The sequence below is a fragment of the Mus musculus genome, chromosome 17, assembly GCF_000001635.26.
Source record: "Mus musculus strain C57BL/6J chromosome 17, GRCm38.p6 C57BL/6J".
NCBI classification, from domain to species: domain Eukaryota; kingdom Metazoa; phylum Chordata; class Mammalia; order Rodentia; family Muridae; genus Mus; species Mus musculus.
The window spans coordinates 24,090,931-24,110,068 of NC_000083.6; the positions used below are offsets into that span (position 1 = coordinate 24,090,931).

The 19,138-nt window shown below is 43.2% G+C and overlaps 1 protein-coding gene across 14 annotated transcripts in view; it reads right to left on the reverse strand.

The window, feature by feature from the left end:
• Pdpk1 (3-phosphoinositide dependent protein kinase 1) overlaps positions 1-19,138 on the reverse strand; it is an 81,940-nt gene that overhangs the window by 17,251 nt on the left and 45,551 nt on the right. For 8 of the 14 annotated variants that reach the window (NM_001286662.1, NM_001080773.2, NM_011062.4 and 5 more), the window contains exons 3-10: positions 16,299-16,341; positions 15,897-16,034; positions 10,672-10,816; positions 9,881-9,978; positions 7,164-7,239; positions 2,610-2,678; positions 2,261-2,357; positions 491-664 (exon numbers count right to left, since the gene is read on the reverse strand). In NM_001286662.1, coding sequence (NP_001273591.1) covers positions 491-664; positions 2,261-2,357; positions 2,610-2,678; positions 7,164-7,239; positions 9,881-9,978; positions 10,672-10,816; positions 15,897-16,034; positions 16,299-16,341 — 840 coding nt within the window. The remainder of the gene's footprint in view (positions 1-490; positions 665-2,260; positions 2,358-2,609; positions 2,679-7,163; positions 7,240-9,880; positions 9,979-10,671; positions 10,817-15,896; positions 16,035-16,298; positions 16,342-19,138) is intronic. The other 6 variants (XM_030249573.1, XM_030249574.1, XM_030249575.1 and 3 more) reach the window with 2 other exon arrangements.

Below are 19,138 nucleotides of genomic sequence, written 5' to 3' on the forward strand. Positions count from 1 at the left end.
CACCTACTGCTAAGCATCAAGCTACAGGGATCTTCCCACATCACATTCCTGGAAACTAAATCAATAGCATTCTGGGATCTCTTGGTAAAATGAAAAAGCATTCCAGAGCATTTTTAAAAAATAATCAGAAAATCTCCGAGCCACAAACTAGCAACGCTGAGCTTTCCAGAAGACCCAGTGTCAGGCAGTGAGGGTTATAGCAGGGCACTACTTTCTCATCTACAGGTCCAGACCACATCCTGCCTCCCATCTATCCCCCAAACAGGTAAAAGCTCATCCGCTGAGGAATAAGAACAGGAATCAGCCTACACAAGGTATGCTGGGCATTTACTTATTACAGCAAAGCAGTCAACCATCACCAGGTCCACAACAATCACTCACACATTTCAACCAGTAATAACACAAATTAGGGTCCCAAGGAGTCATATTCACATAGCATGGCAAGCAGAATTTCTTTTGCCTGGGCTACACCCCATGTCTGCCAGCTTACGTTGCCATAGCAGTCTTCATCATCCTCTGACATGGCTGGTAGGTAAGCTGTGAGCTTCGGAGGTGTCTGCTGGTGCAAATTCTCCCAAGTGATGGTCTCAAAGAATGGATGAGCTTTGAGAGGCCCGTACCCTTCCATCTCTTCACAGCCTAAACGCTTTGTGGCATCTAAAACCTTAAATGATAGCCAAGACATGTCAAGGCAAGGGTTGAAATGTAATTACTTGTTTGTTTATTTTGTGGAAGTGTTTTCAAGCCCTGAAACCTACTGGAAAGGCTTGGGACACTGTGGTCCATCCCCAGGCCTGTTCATGCCATGGCAGAAAAAAGTCAAGATTAACTAGGACTCTTGCCTCAGACCAAGGCACTGCCCCTTTCTTTCCACAGGTAAAAGCAAATCTCAACCTCAAAATACAGAGGACAACAAGTATCTTTTTAAAGCCCGCAGCTCAAAATGTTATAAAATGATGTGACCCCCTGGTAGGTTGCCTACACACAGAGCAGGCCCCACTCCCAAGACTAGCTGGGCAACCTAAACTGGACTTGATGGGGGTAAAGGAGAGAAAGAGAGGAAGAGAGAAAGAGGAAGGGGAAGGGAAAGGAAGGGGAAGGGGAAGGGGAAGGGGAAGGGGAAGGGGAAGGGGAAGGGGAAGGGACAGAGGAATTTCAAAACTGGGAAGGGATTGGGAGGGTAATAATGGAGTTGGGGAGTGTATATGTTGAAAATATGTCTGAAATTCTTAAAGAATAAAAATATTTTAAAAAAGAGGGAAAGAGCCGGGTGGTGGTGGCACATGCCTTTAATCCCAGCACTCAGGAGGCAGAGGCAGGTGGATTTCTGAGTTCAAGGCCATCGGTCTACAAAGTGAGTTCCAGGACAGCCAGGACAATACAGAGAAACCCTGTCTCGGAAAACAAACAAACAAACAAAAGGGGGGGAAGAAACACTATTGGAAACAAAACAAAACAAAAATGCTGCTGGGTAGGTGAGGTGAAGTAGAGGTAGATGATGTCTTTGAGTTCAAGGCCAGCCTGATTTAAAAAGTAAGTTCCAAAAAACCCAGACATGGTGGTGTATAACTATAATCATAGCACTCAGGCAGAGGCGGGAGCACTGTCAAGCATTTAGGACAACTTTTGTCCTACACAGCAAGTCTCTCTCTTAAAACTTAAAATAAAATAAAAATTCTAACACAACAAAAAAAATTAACTGACTCTAAGATCAAAGAAAATAAACAATCAGGCTTTTACTGGGTGAAATATACCTCTCAAAGGCTATGGCAGAGTCACTCCTAAGCCTGCAAGGCTGATTTAAACCCATTCTCTACTGAGGGAAGTGAAGGAAGAATTCAGAAGGATGGTTAAGAAGAAGCAACCTGGGTCTACCCAGGAATAAAGGACTGGCCCTGACTCCTAAAGGTTTAGGAAGGAAGCAAACAGGGCTGCAATCCACAGCTTCTGAACATAAAAATGGCACATCTTTCTAGAGTAAATCTGTTTCTGCCTTGTTACCTTGATCTTTAAAATCTTCATGTAGCTTAAACTCTAAAGTTGGCATTGGCAGATGTCACTGAAGTAAGATTTACAGCCATCTGTCACTGGGATAAACCCACTCAGTGGCAATCACTTAAATTTCCTGTCTTACTAAAGTCAAGAATTAGGGGCTGGAAAAGTGAAAGGGAATATAATGAGGTAAGGTAAAAATGATGACTATATAACCACTGTAAACACATCTTTCAAAAGAATGCCCAGGAAAATTCAAAATACTTACCAAGAGTTTTTCCACAAGATCTCTAGCCTTAGGGAAGAATTTTTCTGGGAAATGATATTCCAGCTTAATGATCTTCTGAAATATAAGATATTCATTCCTGTGAATTAAAAAAAAAAAGAACAGCTGTTATTTGGGCAAGGGTTTTTCAAATCTCTAGTACTACTTGTACTTTTATAGAACAACCCAAAGTCACCCTCACCTCCCAGGCCAGATCTTACTAAAGGTCCCAAGCACCACTCATTCATGAGCTGTGGTAGAACTTCTGCCCCAACTGGGTACAACCAGTAGCTGTTGGCAGTGGTGTGTGGTGGTAAGCTCAGACCTCTGAAATGTACAGGACCCCTCTTACCCGGCTCTGAATGGTGGGAGTCCTGCCACGAGCTGATAGATTATACATCCAAGGGCCCAAAGGTCTGAACTTTAAGGTAGGGAAAACACAAAGAAAAATGGCATTGGTATAATTTAAATGACAAATTTTATAGTCTCTGTCTATACCACCCCAGCTCCAGCCTCCACTTTACTCCTATTCCTTAAGACCAGGGATGCTTAAGACCAGTGATGCTGAAGTTTTCGTTTGTTTCCTGGGCATCTAATCTCCCTGTGACCGGAGTCAGATGGTACTATACTTGACAGAAACAGGTACCATCTCCCCTGCAGATGTCACTTCTACTGCAGGGTAACAACTTTCCCATGTGTCCCTTTCTCATTCTGAAAGAAGAGCATAATTCACTGCCAACATGCTGCCACGCCAGGCTGCTACAAATCAGGTAAGATGGGAGCTGAAGAAAATGCTAACCAGGGAGAAGCTCCCGTGACTAGGCAATGGGGCTGGAAGAGACAGCTTTGTCACCGCAGGGTGATATGCTATGATTACCTCTAAAGTATGCACTACCATGCCCACCTCACTATTTGTGTGTGTGTTCTATTTTCTGTGTATATTTTGACTGTATGTATGTATCTGCACCACATGTATTATATATGCCTTTGTAGGCCAGAAGAGTGGTTTCAGACCTTCTGTGACTAGAGTTAGAAATGTTTGTGAACCACCATGTGGGTGCTAAGAATTGAACCTAGGTCTTCTGGAACAACAACCAGTAGTGCTCTTAAGCACTGAGCCATCTCTCCAGCCCTATCTTACTATTTTGTATGCCTGATTTTCTCTAGTCTTTGTCTAGGTGAAACAGGGAGTGAAACAAGAAAATCAAGTAGCCAAGTAGCTGCCGGGCGTGGTGGCACACGCCTTTAATCCCAGCACTCAGGTGGCAGAGGCCAGCCTGGTCTACAGAGTGAGTTCCAGGACAGCCAGGGCTACACAGAGAAACCCTGTCTTGAAAGAAAAAAAAAAGTAGCAAAGTAGCTACACCAAAGCAGAAACCACCCAGGGCCTTTCAAAGTCCCGTCCCCTGCACCCCGCCCCCCAATCTGGGAACTTCAACAGTAAGGGTTTAGGGAGCATCTCCTCTGTGGAATAACCTTGAAGTAGGAACTCCAGAGCTCCAGCTCTGTTTCATCAGAAGAGAGGGTAACCCTGAGGCCAAGTGCCTGTGTCATCCCCAAGGTACATACAGGCATATCAGCACTACCCACAGGACAGCTCAATACATTATGATACTCTAATGCAAGAGAAAAAATGCACAGCTGGAATAAAGATGTATACAGATACTCTTAATGAATCAGGAGATGCATCATCATGAAACCAAGAGAACTCATACTGGGTATACTATATGGACTGCATGTGTTTGAAAACTTAAAACATTCAAAAAATGCACACAAAAAAATGATAAGAAAAGTACCAATTATCTGCGAAAATACATACAGAGACTAATTTTCTATAGTTTATAGTAATTTATAGGCATTCCTATAAATTGTTAGGAAAAAAAGACTCAATATTTTAGTGAGCTTCACAAGACTTAAAATTCAAAAGCTAGGGGCTGGCGAGATGGCTCAGTGGTTAAGAGTGCCAAATGCTCTTCCCGAGTTCAAATCCCAGCAACCACATGGTGGCTCACAACCATTCATAACGAAATCTGATGCCCTCTTCTGGGGTATCTGAGGACAGCTACAGTATACTTACATATAATAAATAAATACATCTTTAAAAAAATTTTTCAAAAAAAATTCAAAAGCTAGAGACACAGTGATGGCTCTCTCAAAACACTGTTCCATCTGCACAATTTCCTCTATCCATGTTTTATATATCATAGAGAACATGAACTCCATACAGCAAACCTCCCTGCATACTGATGGCTCATGTGCCTGACTCCCTGGAGCCTGGAGCTGACACACTCACCATACTAGGAAGAAATGACAGGAAGGAAAGCTGTGCAAACTGCTAGGACAGGATCCTCACAAAAAGCCACGCAGCTGGGGCTAAACCAGATACAAACCAGTTTAGCTCAATACAAGAAGCACCTAGCCATATCTTCAAGGAACAGAATCTATCTCCTGTACCTGCTCTTCAAGTCATGAATCTATACCCTAAGATTGCTCCTTAGTCTCTTAAGACAGTGCTTTTGACTAGCATGACCTTAGGTCATTGTCTCCCGCTAGAACGTCCCTTCTTTACTCTCTAATCTCTGTTCTCTAAACAAACAAACAAACAAATAAACAAGTGGATGGATGGATGGATGGATGGGTGGATGGATGGATGGATGGATGGATGGATGTGATGGATGTGATGGATGGATGGATGGATGTGATGGATGGATGGATGGATGTGATGGATGTGATGGATGGATGTGATGGATGGATGTGATGGATGGATGTGATGGATGTGATGGATGGATGGATGGATGGATGTGATGGATGTGATGGATGGATGGATGGATGTGATGGATGGATGGATGGATGGATGGATGTGATGGATGGATGTGATGGATGTGATGGATGTGATGGATGGATGTGATGGATGGATGTGATGGATGTGATGGATGTGATGGATGTGATGGATGTGATGGATGGATGTGATGGATGTGATGGATGTGATGGATGTGATGGATGTGATGGATGGATGGATGTGATGGATGTGATGGATGTGATGGATGGATGTGATGGATGGATGTGATGGATGTGATGGATGTGATGGATGGATGTGATGGATGTGATGGATGTGATGGATGTGATGGATGTGATGGATGGATGGATGGATGTGATGGATGTGATGGATGGATGGATGTGATGGATGTGATGGATGGATGGATGGATGTGATGGATGGATGGATGTGATGGATGGATGGATGGATGGATGTGATGGATGTGATGGATGTGATGGATGTGATGGATGTGATGGATGTGATGGATGTGATGGATGTGATGGATGGATGTGATGGATGGATGTGATGGATGGATGTGATGGATGGATGTGATGGATGTGATGGATGTGATGGATGTGATGGATGGATGGATGTGATGGATGTGATGGATGTGATGGATGTGATGGATGTGATGGATGGATGTGATGGATGGATGGATGTGATGGATGGATGGATGGATGGATGTGATGGATGTGATGGATGGATGTGATGGATGGATGGATGGATGGATGGATGGATGGATGGATGGATGGATGTGATGGATGGATGTGATGGATGTGATGGATGTGATGGATGTGATGGATAGATGTGATGGATGTGATGGATGTGATGGATGTGATGGATGGATGTGATGGATGGATGTGATGGATGTGATGGATGTGATGGATGTGATGGATGTGATGGATGTGATGGATGTGATGGATAGATGTGATGGATGTGATGGATGTGATGGATGTGATGGATGGATGTGATGGATGGATGTGATGGATGTGATGGATGTGATGGATGTGATGGATGGATGTGATGGATGGATGGATGGATGGATAGATGTGATGGATGGATGGGTGGATGGATGGATGGATGGATGGGTGGGTGGATGGGTGGATGGACCGAATCCCTATCTCTTGGAGACTGGAGAGATGACTCCGTGGTTAAGAGTGCTGATTGCTATTCCGTGGACCTAGGTTCCATTCCCAGAACTTACCTGGTGTTTTGCAACCATCCTAACTCCAGTTCCAACATATCTGATGTTATCTTGTAGTCTCCATGGGCCTCACACATGCACTTGGTACACAGACATACTTGTAGGCAAAACACCCTCACATAAAAAGCAAAACAAAAACAGGCACCTATTCCAGTGCCGGTCTCTGCATCACTCTACACATTTAATGCTTCTCCTATTCATGAATGAGACCACCACCAAGGTCCAGCTGCATCTCTCAAAAAACCTCAATGCTATGATCACTGCCAAGCCTACTCTAGGACTTATATGCTCTGGGCTAGAAATTTCTTCCTTTTGTCCCTCCAGGGCTTCTATCCATCTCTAAAGAACCCACAACACTACATGTCTACTATAATCCTGTGGTATGGCAGCCACATTTGTCCACTGGATGGCTTTCTACCCAAAAAGCAATAATCAGCAAGGAATTATAAATTATAAAAGCGAATGCATACATATCAAATAAAAAGCAAATGTCAATAAAAAAAAGAAGTCTGATGTCTTTGGATCTCACTATGTATCTCTGGCTGGTCTGGAACTTGCTATATAGACTAAAATGGCTTTGAATTCAGAGATATACCTGCCTCTAACTCAGAGTATTGGAATTAAAGGCATGCACCATTAAGCCCAACCATTTTTGTTTGTTCAGCCACAAGGTTTTACCATGTATCCCAGTCTGGATTTGTACTCATGATCCTCCTTAACTCATCCTCTGAGATACGGGGAGTATAAGGGATTTATCACTGTACCAGGCTCATACTTCACTAGTTAAGACCTACTAAAGTCTCTCTTTCAAATAGTAATTCCTTATGACTAAATCTAGTAGATATCACAGAGAGAAGAGAAGGGCAGTTGTATTAAAACAAGTTACCTTTTACACGCCGACTTCTCTGTGAGCAGCTCTGGAGAAACATACTGTGCTGTTCCTACAAATGAGTTGGCCCTGGCTAGAAAGTGGGGAGGGAAGAAGAAATGTCACACTTGAAAATGCAATCCCTGGCCCCCCACCACACTGCCCTTCTTGTTTATTTTTCAAGGTATCCACATCTAACTATACAGATGGAAGCTGGTCATCAGCTTAACTGGTCACCTGGAATAGACTGCGCCATCAAAGGACCCTCCCTAAAGATACTGGATCCTATCCACGGAACACCTCCTACCTAACACCCAACTGCAGGAGGTATTCATCATATTCATCCATCACCTTGTCACTAAAGCAAAGCAACGTAAGGACAAGGGTCCTGTCTGTGGTACACTTCGTTGGACCTGTGGCACCTAAATATACACAGAACACACAAGAGGCAAAACCAAACAGCTACAGATCAGAAACCATCCTCTTTTTAGTCACCGCTAGTTTCAGTACTCAAGAATAGTACAGCAATGAGACTTAGGCTTCTAGACCAGAGGACCCTCTACATTCCACTGCCTATAATCTTGGCCAATGAGACAGCCATCTTCAAGCTAAGGGTGAATATCATCTGCTCTGAACCCATCTCAGAGGTCCATCTCCCATTTACTCCAGGCTCCTGAGGAGCGTGAGAACTCAGCTTCCATGTGGCAGATAGAGCAGGGCTACATTTTTATACTTTTTAAAGTGATTACAGAGTAATAAGATTAGTGTTATGCTGAATTATCAAATTCTGAAGAAAATCTACACAAAGAAAGAAATGCCCAGGGCTGGTGAGATGGCTCAGTGGGTAAGAGCACCCGACTGCTCTTCCGAAGGTCCAGAGTTCAAATCCCAGCAACCACATGGTGGCTCACAACCATCCGTAACAAGATCTGACTCCCTCTTCTGGTGTGTCTGAAGACAGCTACAGTGTACTTACATATAATAATAAATAAATCTTTAAAAAAAAAAAAAAAAAAAAAAAAAAAAAGAAAGAAATGCCCAAAGCACAGCTCATCTAAACAGTGCATTCAGGATCACAGATACAGCCTAGTTCCAGGTTTCAGGCAGGAAAAGTCAGCATAGGCACGATTAGAAAACAGACAGACTCTCCCGACAAAGAAGAGCTAAAAAGATGGCTATTTGGTTGAACTTTTTTTTTTTTTTTTTTTTTTTGGTTTTTCGAGACAGGGTTTCTCTGTGTAGCCCTGGCTGTCCTGGAACTCACTCTGTAGACCAGGCTGGCCTCAAACTCAGAAATCCACCTGCCTCTGCCTCACGAGTGCTGGGATTAAAGGCGAGCGCCACCACACCCAGCTTTGGTTGAACTTTTCAATGGATAACGTTCAGGACTACAAGGTTATCCCGAGCCTATAAAGTCAGCTTTGCTGGCCAGACAGATGACTACTACTTAATAGGAATGAGTCAATCAGACACAGGTATCAGGGCATATCAGCAGGGAAGAAGGTGCAGCAAGGGCACAGTGCTATTCCTATGCGAGTCTCTTTCCTCAAAGACAAGGCCTGCTATCTCCAAAGGGTGGTATAAATATGTTACCAGTACAGGAGGAGGGTACAGAAGTAAAGAACATATACAATTTGACCAAGAGCATGCATGGGAACAGCAAAGTTCCATGAAGGGAAGCCAGCAGGCCATCTCCTACAGCACCATGTGAACAAAACCTGTTTCATTACCTGGACTCTATTTTAGCCCCTGCTGCAATCATCTCTGGCTCCCACGTATTGGCTTGCTATTTGTGGAGACAGGACAAAAGTCTACTGCACTATGCTCTTGTATGTTCTCTTCCAAAAAGTAGTCATAGCCATAAAAGCACATATTACAAAGTTCTTATCAACTCTTCCTTCCATTAACACAACTGCTCCAAGCCTGTGGCCAACCATATCCCACAGTACCTTCCTTAATAGTCTTTTTCTCTTACATTGAGACCCCAACTATAGGCAAGAAGGTCAGGCAGCTCTGAAGAATCGCATGTATCTTAGAATCAAAGATCCTTTACAAGGTCATTATTAACTTTCCAGCTTTCTTTCCCCCCACCCCCACCCCCAAGCATCATTGGTGAGTCACTGTCTTTACTCAATGCTATGGCACAGTCCTCAGTCCTCTAACTGTTCTCTTTTCTATACCTCCAGATGGGCAGTTTTTCTATCTCCTGAGGATGTTAGTGAAAGCCATCCTACTTTTCTGGACTAAAAAGATTCCCCTGATAGTAAAAGCATTAGAAAATGATCCAATGCTATATGCTAACTCTGAACAGGACTTGGAAATTTGGTGATTATAAACAGGTAAAATTTTCCTAGAACCTTCCTTAGGCTGCCTGGGCTGTCACAGGCAGCTCTGCAAATTAGATGGGCAGACAGAAGGATAGGTGAGAGGAAGGCAATGGAATCCAGGATGTGCTCCACAAGACACCACCTGAAGTATATATAGGTGCCATCAACGCTACCCCTAAGTTCACAAGTGACCTGACATGATGCTCTAAGGAACAAGCAAGAACTAGCAGAGCTTTCTTTGGTCCTTTCCCTACTACTACAGTTCACAAACTGAACAAAAGGAGCCAAAAGGAACCTCTGTATTAGTGATAGTAACTATACGATGCAACATGTGGCTCAAAGCTGCCCTTAGCCTTACACTCAGAACAGGGCTCTGTTAAAAAAAAAATAATAATCAAACAAACATACCTTGTTTGCTCTCTGGGGATAACACTTTTGCTGTTCCAAAATCTGTGATCTGGATGTGCATGTCTTCATTTAACAAAATGTTTTCTGGTTTAAGGTCTCTGTAAAAGAATTTTACCTTTGAGATGAAATTGTTAAAAGCAGCAGCATTATCACATACTCAACATTTTGTTGGAAACAAAATAAAGTGATGAATCTTTACAAGACTAAAAACAATTAACACAAGCCCAAAGTTCACATCAAACAAGTATCAACAGCATAGGATATAGGCACGTCAAAATCATTTTATAGCTGTATCACTTTACCTTTATAAAGCAGGTGAATTATTACAAACTTAACAACTCTGGCTTCCAATGGCCAACCTTGCTTACTTCATCTACCACTTTTAGTAACAGACTATTGAACTTATTTTCTTAGTTCATAAAGCACAGTTCTAATTTGCCTTATATCAAAATGAATAAAAAATGTGACCAGAATTATTAAATAGGTGCAAAAGTTGCAACTGACAAAATAAAAAGCACCAAGCATCTGAGCTGCTAGTATCACAGGAAGCCACCTCACCCAAGTTGAACTGATGACTTAGACATGAACTTTCAAAGTGCAAGGTCCTTTTACTTCCAGCCTGTTTACAGCTTTCTCAGTGAGCCACCATCTGAAAATACCTATATCAGAATTTGTATAAGGCCAGCCAATGCCAACCCCAGAGGACTGGTGTCAATCACTTGTACACATCAGAGCCACTGGCCCTAAGCATCACAGGAACTGTGCACACCATCCGGGGCAGTGTCCATTACCTGTGAATGATGCCCTTGCCATGCAAGTACTCTAAAGCAGACACAATCTCAGCCGTGTAAAACCGGGTACAGGTCTCATCAAATGAGCCAATTTTGCGGATGTATTTAAGTAGCTCTCCATTTTTGGCATAACTAAGGCCAAAATCTGAATGTTTTGTGGTTAAGGAAGAATGGAAAAATATATTTTTCTGAAAATCAACCTTAAAAGTCCTGTAAGAACCTTCTTTTTATCAAATGCAAACTGAAGGTACCTGTGCTCCAAGATAAGTTGCCCCAAAAATGGTCAGATCCAAGACCAGGTGCCAGCACAGAATTCCTAAGACACAGTCCCTAAAAAACATGGACAGCACCTTTAAAACCCAGGTGCCCTTCCAGACAAATGGTCCCCAGAGATGCTGTGGCCTATGAAAGGAAGTCTCTAGATGGCTATTAGATCAATAGACTAGGGCTAAGGCACCAACATGTGAATGGCTTTAAAATACACAGTTCTGAAGTCCTAACAGAACCCTGAAAGACTGCCACATTGTGAGCCTTGCCTGAACTTGCTGTATTTCATGGGCTGGGCTAACAGTCCTTCTAGGCATAAAAGTATCAGTGCTTCATAACAACTTTAGTTTTCCAAGTCACTTGATCTATTTGGGAAACATCTGCTGGGGCGATGAGAAATAACCACTCCTGGTCCCTCCATGCTGCGCTGTGCTGTGTTCTACTCATGCTTTCCTTCTTTGACAGGGACTAAAGTACTGACTTCTCTGGCAGCCTGGGTCACAAGGGCCCAAATGCTGACTAAACTACGTAGCAATGATGAGGTCAAACTTGAAATTCATACAAGAAGCCAAGGTGGACTTCTTGCTCTTTTCTGGCTTTTGTCTGCCAAGGCACTGCTATAAACAACCAAGGAAGAAGCCTGAAACTCTGAGTAAGGAAATAACCCAGAAGAGACAGGACTACAAGCAAAGCTAGTAAAGATGCCCCTGGCAGGACCAATTCTGACAACCTATGCCTCTCAACTCAGACAAAATCTGACAGAGACCTGAAACATGTACTATGGAGAATAGAATAGTACTATGTACTATGTACTATGACTATGGGTCTTGGTCCCAGCTGCATCCTGTCTGATCCCCCAAAAGGGAGGCTGATGCCTTGTCCTGGCTAGTTTTGTGTCAGCTTGACACAAGTCATCTGGGAAGAGAGACTCTCAATTGAAAAACTACCTTCCTAAGATTGGCCTGTAGGCAAGTCTCTAGTGCATTTTCTGAATCAGTGATTGGTGTAGGAAGGCCTAGCCCATTGTGGCTAGTACCATCCCTGGGTATACAAGCTGAGCAAGTCATGGGGAGCAAGATAGTAAGCAGCACTCCTCCATGGCTTCTGCAACAGCTCCTGTCTTGAGGTTTCTGCCCTGATTTACTGTCTTGGCATTCCTCAGTGAAGGACTGTGGTGTGGAACTCTAAGCTGAAATAACCCTTTCCTCCCAAGCTGTTCATGGTCATGATGTTTTATTACGGCAGCAGAAACACTAAGACATGCCATGGAGCCACCAGTTCTGGCGTAACATAGGCTGACAGCAGAGCCTCACTAGTTAGGAGCCCAGGTATAATATATAAGGCCACACTTTTGGTCATGGGGTCAAGAGAACAGGGGGTAACCTCTCACTCTTTCCAGCTTCGAGGTTTTGCCCTTTATCTGACCCTTCACTGGTTCCTGATTCCCATGAGAGAAACACCTATGGGTCTCAGCTCAGAAGGGAAGCAGAGGCAAGTTGTAGCTCTTAAATATAGTAGGTGCCTAGGATTATTTATCAGGCTGATGGTTCTCTGTAGTTATAACCTTCCCCATTCCAGAATGTTCTGGTTGAGAGATTAAGCAATTGACTCAAGTTCACAAAGAAAACAATGGACAGGACCAGAACCTAGTCTTCTGGTAAAAAGCAATGGTCCTGACTCCATGCAACAAATGAGGCATCACAAGGACAAGCAGGTGTAGACTGGTCTGGTGGGAACTCAAAGATAGTAGGGTGGGAAGCAGCTGGAAGTAAAATAGAAGGTTCCCTACTGTTTAGGCTCTGATCAAGCCAGGACTATGCCATGATAGAGAAACCTTGTGCTTGACCTAGCCTCTGGACTCACTTTCCCAGAGCCCAATAGTATATCTGATGAAGAACCCTCAGTAGACCCTGTCTGATCCATCTGTCTGTTTTCAATCTATGGCTAAGGTGTCCCCAGGCTCTGCCTCATCTCAACTTGTTCTGAATGGGTCTGGGTTCAACCCGAGTCTCTTGAAGGTAGTAAAAGGAGAATATACAAGGACTAGTCCCTCTCCTCCACTTGAAATTATGACTAAATGAAGGGCAGTGTTATCTCATATCTGGCATTTCTTCATGCAAAAAGTTTCATTTTTCTTTTGTAATACAATGTATAGTAAAGATTCTCAGTGAGGCAGAAGTCACTGGACCTCATTCTCATGGCAAGCAGGAGCCATTATGACCCTTTGGGTCTTAGACCAAGAACAGTGTGTGCCATTAGACAAAGACCTAAAGTTCTTTTCCATCCTACCACTGTGTCAGGAGATGAAGTCAAGCATTTGTGACTGACTCTGTCTTGGTTATCCAGTCTTGAGGAAATCTGGGTGTCTCAAGGATGGGTAGGACGAGAAGACTTGGTTTCAGGGAGTAGAAATGTGAAGTGGTAAGATCTTTGAAGAAGCAGGGTTTACTGACATGTCTGTGGGTCACTGAGCTCCTGAGACTCACTGGTCATTGCAAAGTCCCCAAAGAAGATTGCCATGAAAGAAGCAAACCCAAGCACACTACTCAACTGTACTTCCTGGCTTGAGATGTGATCCTTTTTTCACACACAGTCCACTACTCACTACTACTCACTGTATACAGGGCTACACCATACACCATGCATCCCATCTGGACACTCAGCCTCCAAACTGTAAACTAAACAAATCTCTTCCTTTCAAAGACCTAGATGCCGCAGGCATTTTGTAACAATGACACAAAGCTGACTAGTAACAGAGCTTCAAGATCAATAAAAAACATTGTTCTGAACACTGGCAGAAAAATGTAGGCCTTTACACAGGAACAATTCTGGGTCAAAAATTTTGAAGCAAGGGAGAAGGAGGAATGGGGGCAAGGAGGGGGGACCAGAAAGGAGACAGAGGCAGGTGGATTTCTGAGTTCGAGGCCAGCCTGGTCTACAAAGTAAGTTCCAGGACAGCCAGGGCTACACAGAGAAACCCTGTCTCAAAAAAAAAAAAAAAAAAAAAGAAAGCGAGCAACATCTGGAATATAAATAAATAAAATAAAAATGTTTAGGCCTGAGCCTAGACCTCCATCTGGTAACTACAAATTTCATGGACTCCAAAAGGGGTACTTTCATGCACAGGAGACATAAAAGGGTAAGCAACACAGGTTCAGAGAGACAAGTAATGAAATATAAAGAGACTACTGACAGCTGCTGTGTGATTGACAGCAGAAGTGGAGGACCAGGGATACTGGGATAATATAATAAGCCCTATTTGCTCTAAAGACCATTATCATCAGCTCATCTGTTCTCCTGATGTTCCTGTTCTCCTATTGGAATATAAATTGGATCTTGCACCAATGCTCTCTAAGTAGGCCCTCTGGAAAGAGCCCATTTGGTCTGCCTCTGCTGTCTCGCCTTTGTCATGAACTTTGCCCCCAAGAAACTGCCTGTCCAACTTTCAATAACTTGCTCGTGGGTTAATCCTCTAACCAGGCACAGGCCACATACTAGACTGCCAGGCTGGCAACTGGGCAGGCCTTCATCAGAACCTATGTGATCTGTGGCCTCTGAATCTCCATGCTCCCAGAGGCTTCTTCTGGGTAGCTGGACAAGTGCTAACTACTCTTATCTGCATATCACCTCCTCAGAATGGGTCCACCTCAAACAAGAACCACATGCATCAAATGACAACCTACTCCCATCTAGCCACTGGTCAGTCTCTCTGGGCTCAATAACAGATGACAGTGTAGACCAGGCTCTGAAGGCAAACACCACCAGACACCTAACCTTGCTTTCCCCAAGTCTAGACCACAGCAACCAGAGTCAGAGCAAACCCCATACTCCTCCGTACTAGGAAAACCAGAACTGGTAGCAGTACTTCACAGCTCGGGGAGCTGGCTCACTGTGGGCTACACGTGCTTCCGCCCTCCTATATCTACAGGACTCAAGGACTTACACTCCAGACACTCACACCTGTCCTTCCAACTCATCCTGCCACCTGGACATTTGTGACATAGTTTTTAATAGTCTGTGCACAAGCTCTCCCAAAATATATTAATCCTACAAAGAAAAAAGGGCCTTCCCTTATCAGCATTTTGCGTATTCCCCTGTAAATGAGTACTTCGAAATGGGAGAATGAAGGGATTCTCCATTCACAAGCAGGTACATCTAGCAGAAGCCGGAGTTGTCATTAAAAGTGAAAGCAGATGGTGGGAATGTTGGTGCACGCCTTCAATCTCAGCACTTGGGGGTGAGAGGCCAATATGGTCTACACAGTGAGTTCCAAAACAACCAGGGCTATGTACTGAAACCTTGGGGGGGGGGGGGCGACAATAAATAAGTAAATAAAAAGGAGGAGAGGAGGAATGTGGACAAACAGCAATGAACATACACGCAAGGTGACTCTGCTGGAGAGGCAGGCTGAACAGCTCTGAGGAGCTGGAGAGGCTGAGCAGCCCAGCAGACATAAAGCTTCAGGAAGATAGCACTCTGGGCTCCTGTAAGTCACTCCTGAACTTCTTCAATAACCAGTCAAGTTGTCCTTCCAACACAACTCAGTAACTTGGGATATAAAAGGGTATAGAGAAGTTAATGCCGACTCCAAAAGCCTAAAGAGGCCCATGATCATTTTTTCCTCTCAAGCCCTCAACTTTTTAAAAGCAGAAGTCAATAATACCTAACAGACATTCCAGACAGAACATTTGCTAGAGGGATGAAGAAACACTTCTTCATCAATATCCACCAAGCACAACTAAAACAACAGTCCATTAAGTATAACATTTATCAAAAAAACGTGTGGGCACGATGGTGAGCCTCAACCATGTGCTGGTGCTGTCTATTGCCTCCAAGGAGATCAGTACACAGAGATCTGTGCTGTGCCCTTTCATTTCAAGGAACAAACAATGGAGCCACTAATCTAAAACACAAGGTAGTTTTCAGACCATGGTTTGCATTGACCATGCAAAGGATACACAGCTTTTCGTCGTCCTGAAATGTAAAATAAAGTTTCACAAAGAAGGGGTGATCCAGGCGTGACATCACATCTCTCTCTCTAGTTACATACGGAACTTTGTTTTCTTTTATAATATGACGTTTCTCCAGAATTTTAACTTAAGGTAAGAAAGAAGTGAGTTTACTAACATTAGAAAATGTACACAGACAAAAAACAACACAACCCAGTAACATTTTAAAGGTAACTGGTATAAACTGAAGTTGTCCCAAAACCACCCACCCACGGTTAGAAGGTTTGAAGACTAACTTTGTCATAGATTCTAAAATCAGCACAGGCCCTGCGACTACCCAGATTGCCTTATATATAAAAGTGGCACCACCCCTGAATCCCAGACATACAGCTCACTGGAGTTAGTACTTACTAGCATATTCTCTGGAAGTGGCCAGTTCTCGGGCCAGAACAACCTAGTTTAGGGAGAAAGAAAAAAAAAAAAAAACCATAATGTAACAATGAGATCAGTCTGATAAGTCACTGTCTCCTTGCATAGGCTGCCCAGCCTGCACACACAATTTGAAATTACATGTAAAGTGACACTGGATTCTGTACTAACACACATCAGGAAGCCACTGCTTGTGTTCGTATGTTCTAACAGTTAACAAGAGCATGATAGCAAACATGAAATGGTCAACAGTGATCATGCCATTGTTTTCAAAAGTTCATAATCATCCAGCTATCAAAAGTTCTCATAGTACAAAGTATAAATTCAAGAACCAATAGGCATGGTAGTGCACATCTATGTATCTTTAACACTTGGAAGCCAGAGGCAACCCTGCATCACCACCCTCTATCCCAAACAAACAAACAAACAAAAATTAGGTTGACTGACGTGTCCTAATACTACCACAAGTGGCTACTAGAAACTCCTTTGGAAAAACTTCAAGAATGTGTGTTTTTAGCCAGGCAGTGGTAGTGCATGCCTTTACTCTCACCACTCAGGAGGCAGAGACAAAAGGATCTCTGAGTGTGAGGACAGCCTGGTCTACAGAGTAAGTTCCAGAATAGCCAGGGCTACACAGAGAAACCTTTCTTTAAAAAAACAAAACAAAGAAAGAAAAGAAAAAAGAAAAAGAATATGTCTTTTTAATATAGATCCTAATAAAAAGGTGCCCTTGACTTAGGCTTCTCATACATTTGCTGTCATGTATGTCATTTGATAGCATGAACATATGACTCTACTGTGCACCAAGAAGTAACACAGCATAGAACAAACCATCTTTCCAGAATGTTCTCCACACAGAGCACATCTCTGCCTGTGCTCAGACTCCACCCACTTCAGGGACAGAGAACTAGCAAACCCTGGGCACACCTGAAGTACCAGACTAAAAAGAGCTGGTAGGCCCAAGATTTAACCAAAGCCTGCAAGGGGCAGCTTTGTCAAAAACAGTTTTTCTCCAACATGGTCAATAAATATAAATGGGTGTGTTTTTTTAAAGACTCTTGCAATGATGAACTGATAACCAAAGTGCAAATGAAACATGTCCCTAAGGAATCACCGGACTTGGGGAAAAGGGCGGCCACAGGCCAGGGTCACCTGCCTTCTGGTTGTAAGTCACATCCTGTGACAGGGCTCCCTAGAAACAATCCTGGAAAAGCACTCTGAGATGCCCATGCCACCAGGAACAAGGAAGGACTGAATGTATTTAAGTAGAAAGAACCCAAAAAACTTTCTGAAGAAGCACGCTGTATATACTGACTCCCAGGCATGAGGGTGAAGGGAGCAGCCTGGAGTAGTTTATTCCCCCTGGGATGGAGATTGATTTTATATATATATATATATATATATATTCAGATTCCTTCATGGACATATATAGATGTTCTCCTATGTATGAAAAGGAAAGGAACAGTCAGAAAGCACCATGGTTTACTGGGGGCGTGAGGGAGGTGAGGGGTGTTGTTTTTCGAGATGTAACCTTGGCTGGCCTGGGCTGGAGCTCTCACTTTGTAGACTAGACTGGCCTTGAACTCAGAGATCCACCTGTTTTAGCCTCCTAAGTGACAGGATTAAAGGCATGTGCCATCATGCCCAGCTTGTGATCAGATTTCTAAACTTAGTTTCATAAGCAGGTTTCCTACAGAACAGAGGCTTCTAAAGACGTGCATGGGATGTGTTGTTCCATGTCACCAGGGGTGATGTCATTACTATCTTGGATGTGACAGAGTACTTGGGAGCCTGTCTGCTCTCTAGCACTAGTTTCAGGCTCTGCCAAGTGAATATCCTGCTCAATCTGGTAACTCTATGTCCTTTACTCCTCCCCTGGAAATCCAATTTAAGTGTTCACTATTTCAAGAATAGAGAGATGAATCAGTCTGACACCTAATTTGAGATCCAGAGCTACAGATGGCACAGAGCCAGGAAGGAGCCTCCAGCTTGTAGTGCTTTCTTTCCCAGGTGCCTCACAGCATGAGTTCAAAATGGCACTGAATAAGGATGACTGTGCCACCAGGAAGAATGGTGCCTACAGCCCTGTGAAGATAAATATAAAGAATAAACTGAGGAAAAGAAGGACTTCAGCAGACTATCATCTCTAGCTAAGTGCAACACCCACAGAGCTCAAGCGGTTCTCTAGCTGCAAGGTGTGTCGAGGACCAAAGACACAGGGAGTCATCTTCATGGTTGGAGGATTTTTTCTAAGGCCACAATCCTATGTTACTTTACCAGAGTTGCTAATTAAGACGTAATTCTTACAGTGCAAAAGCCAACAAAGTCTATTTAGGATGAGCTGTTAGAAATATAAGTAAGCTAGAGTTTATCTTTTGTTTTTTAGAATCTTTCATGAATATAAAAAAGAGTAAGAAAAAATTTTCAGCCAGTCATGGTGATGCTCATCTTTAATGGGTGTACTGAAAAGGCAGAGGCAGGTAGATCTCTGTGAATCAGGGCCAACTTAAGCTACATAAAAGCTTTGGGCTAGTGAGGGCTAGGTAGTGACACCTTTTTTTTTTTAAACAAAAACAAAACAAACAAACAAACAAACAAAAAACCCCAACAACTAAATAAATCTTTAAAAAAAATTCTAAAGAGCTAGAGAAATGGCTCAGGGGTTAAGAGCACTGATTGCTTTGCCAGAGGTCCTGAGTTCAACTCCCAGTAACCACATGGTGGCTCACAACGCTCTGTAATGGGATCTGATTCCCTCTTGTGGTGTGTCTGAAGACAGTATACTCATATACATAAAATAAATAAATCTTAAAATAAATAAA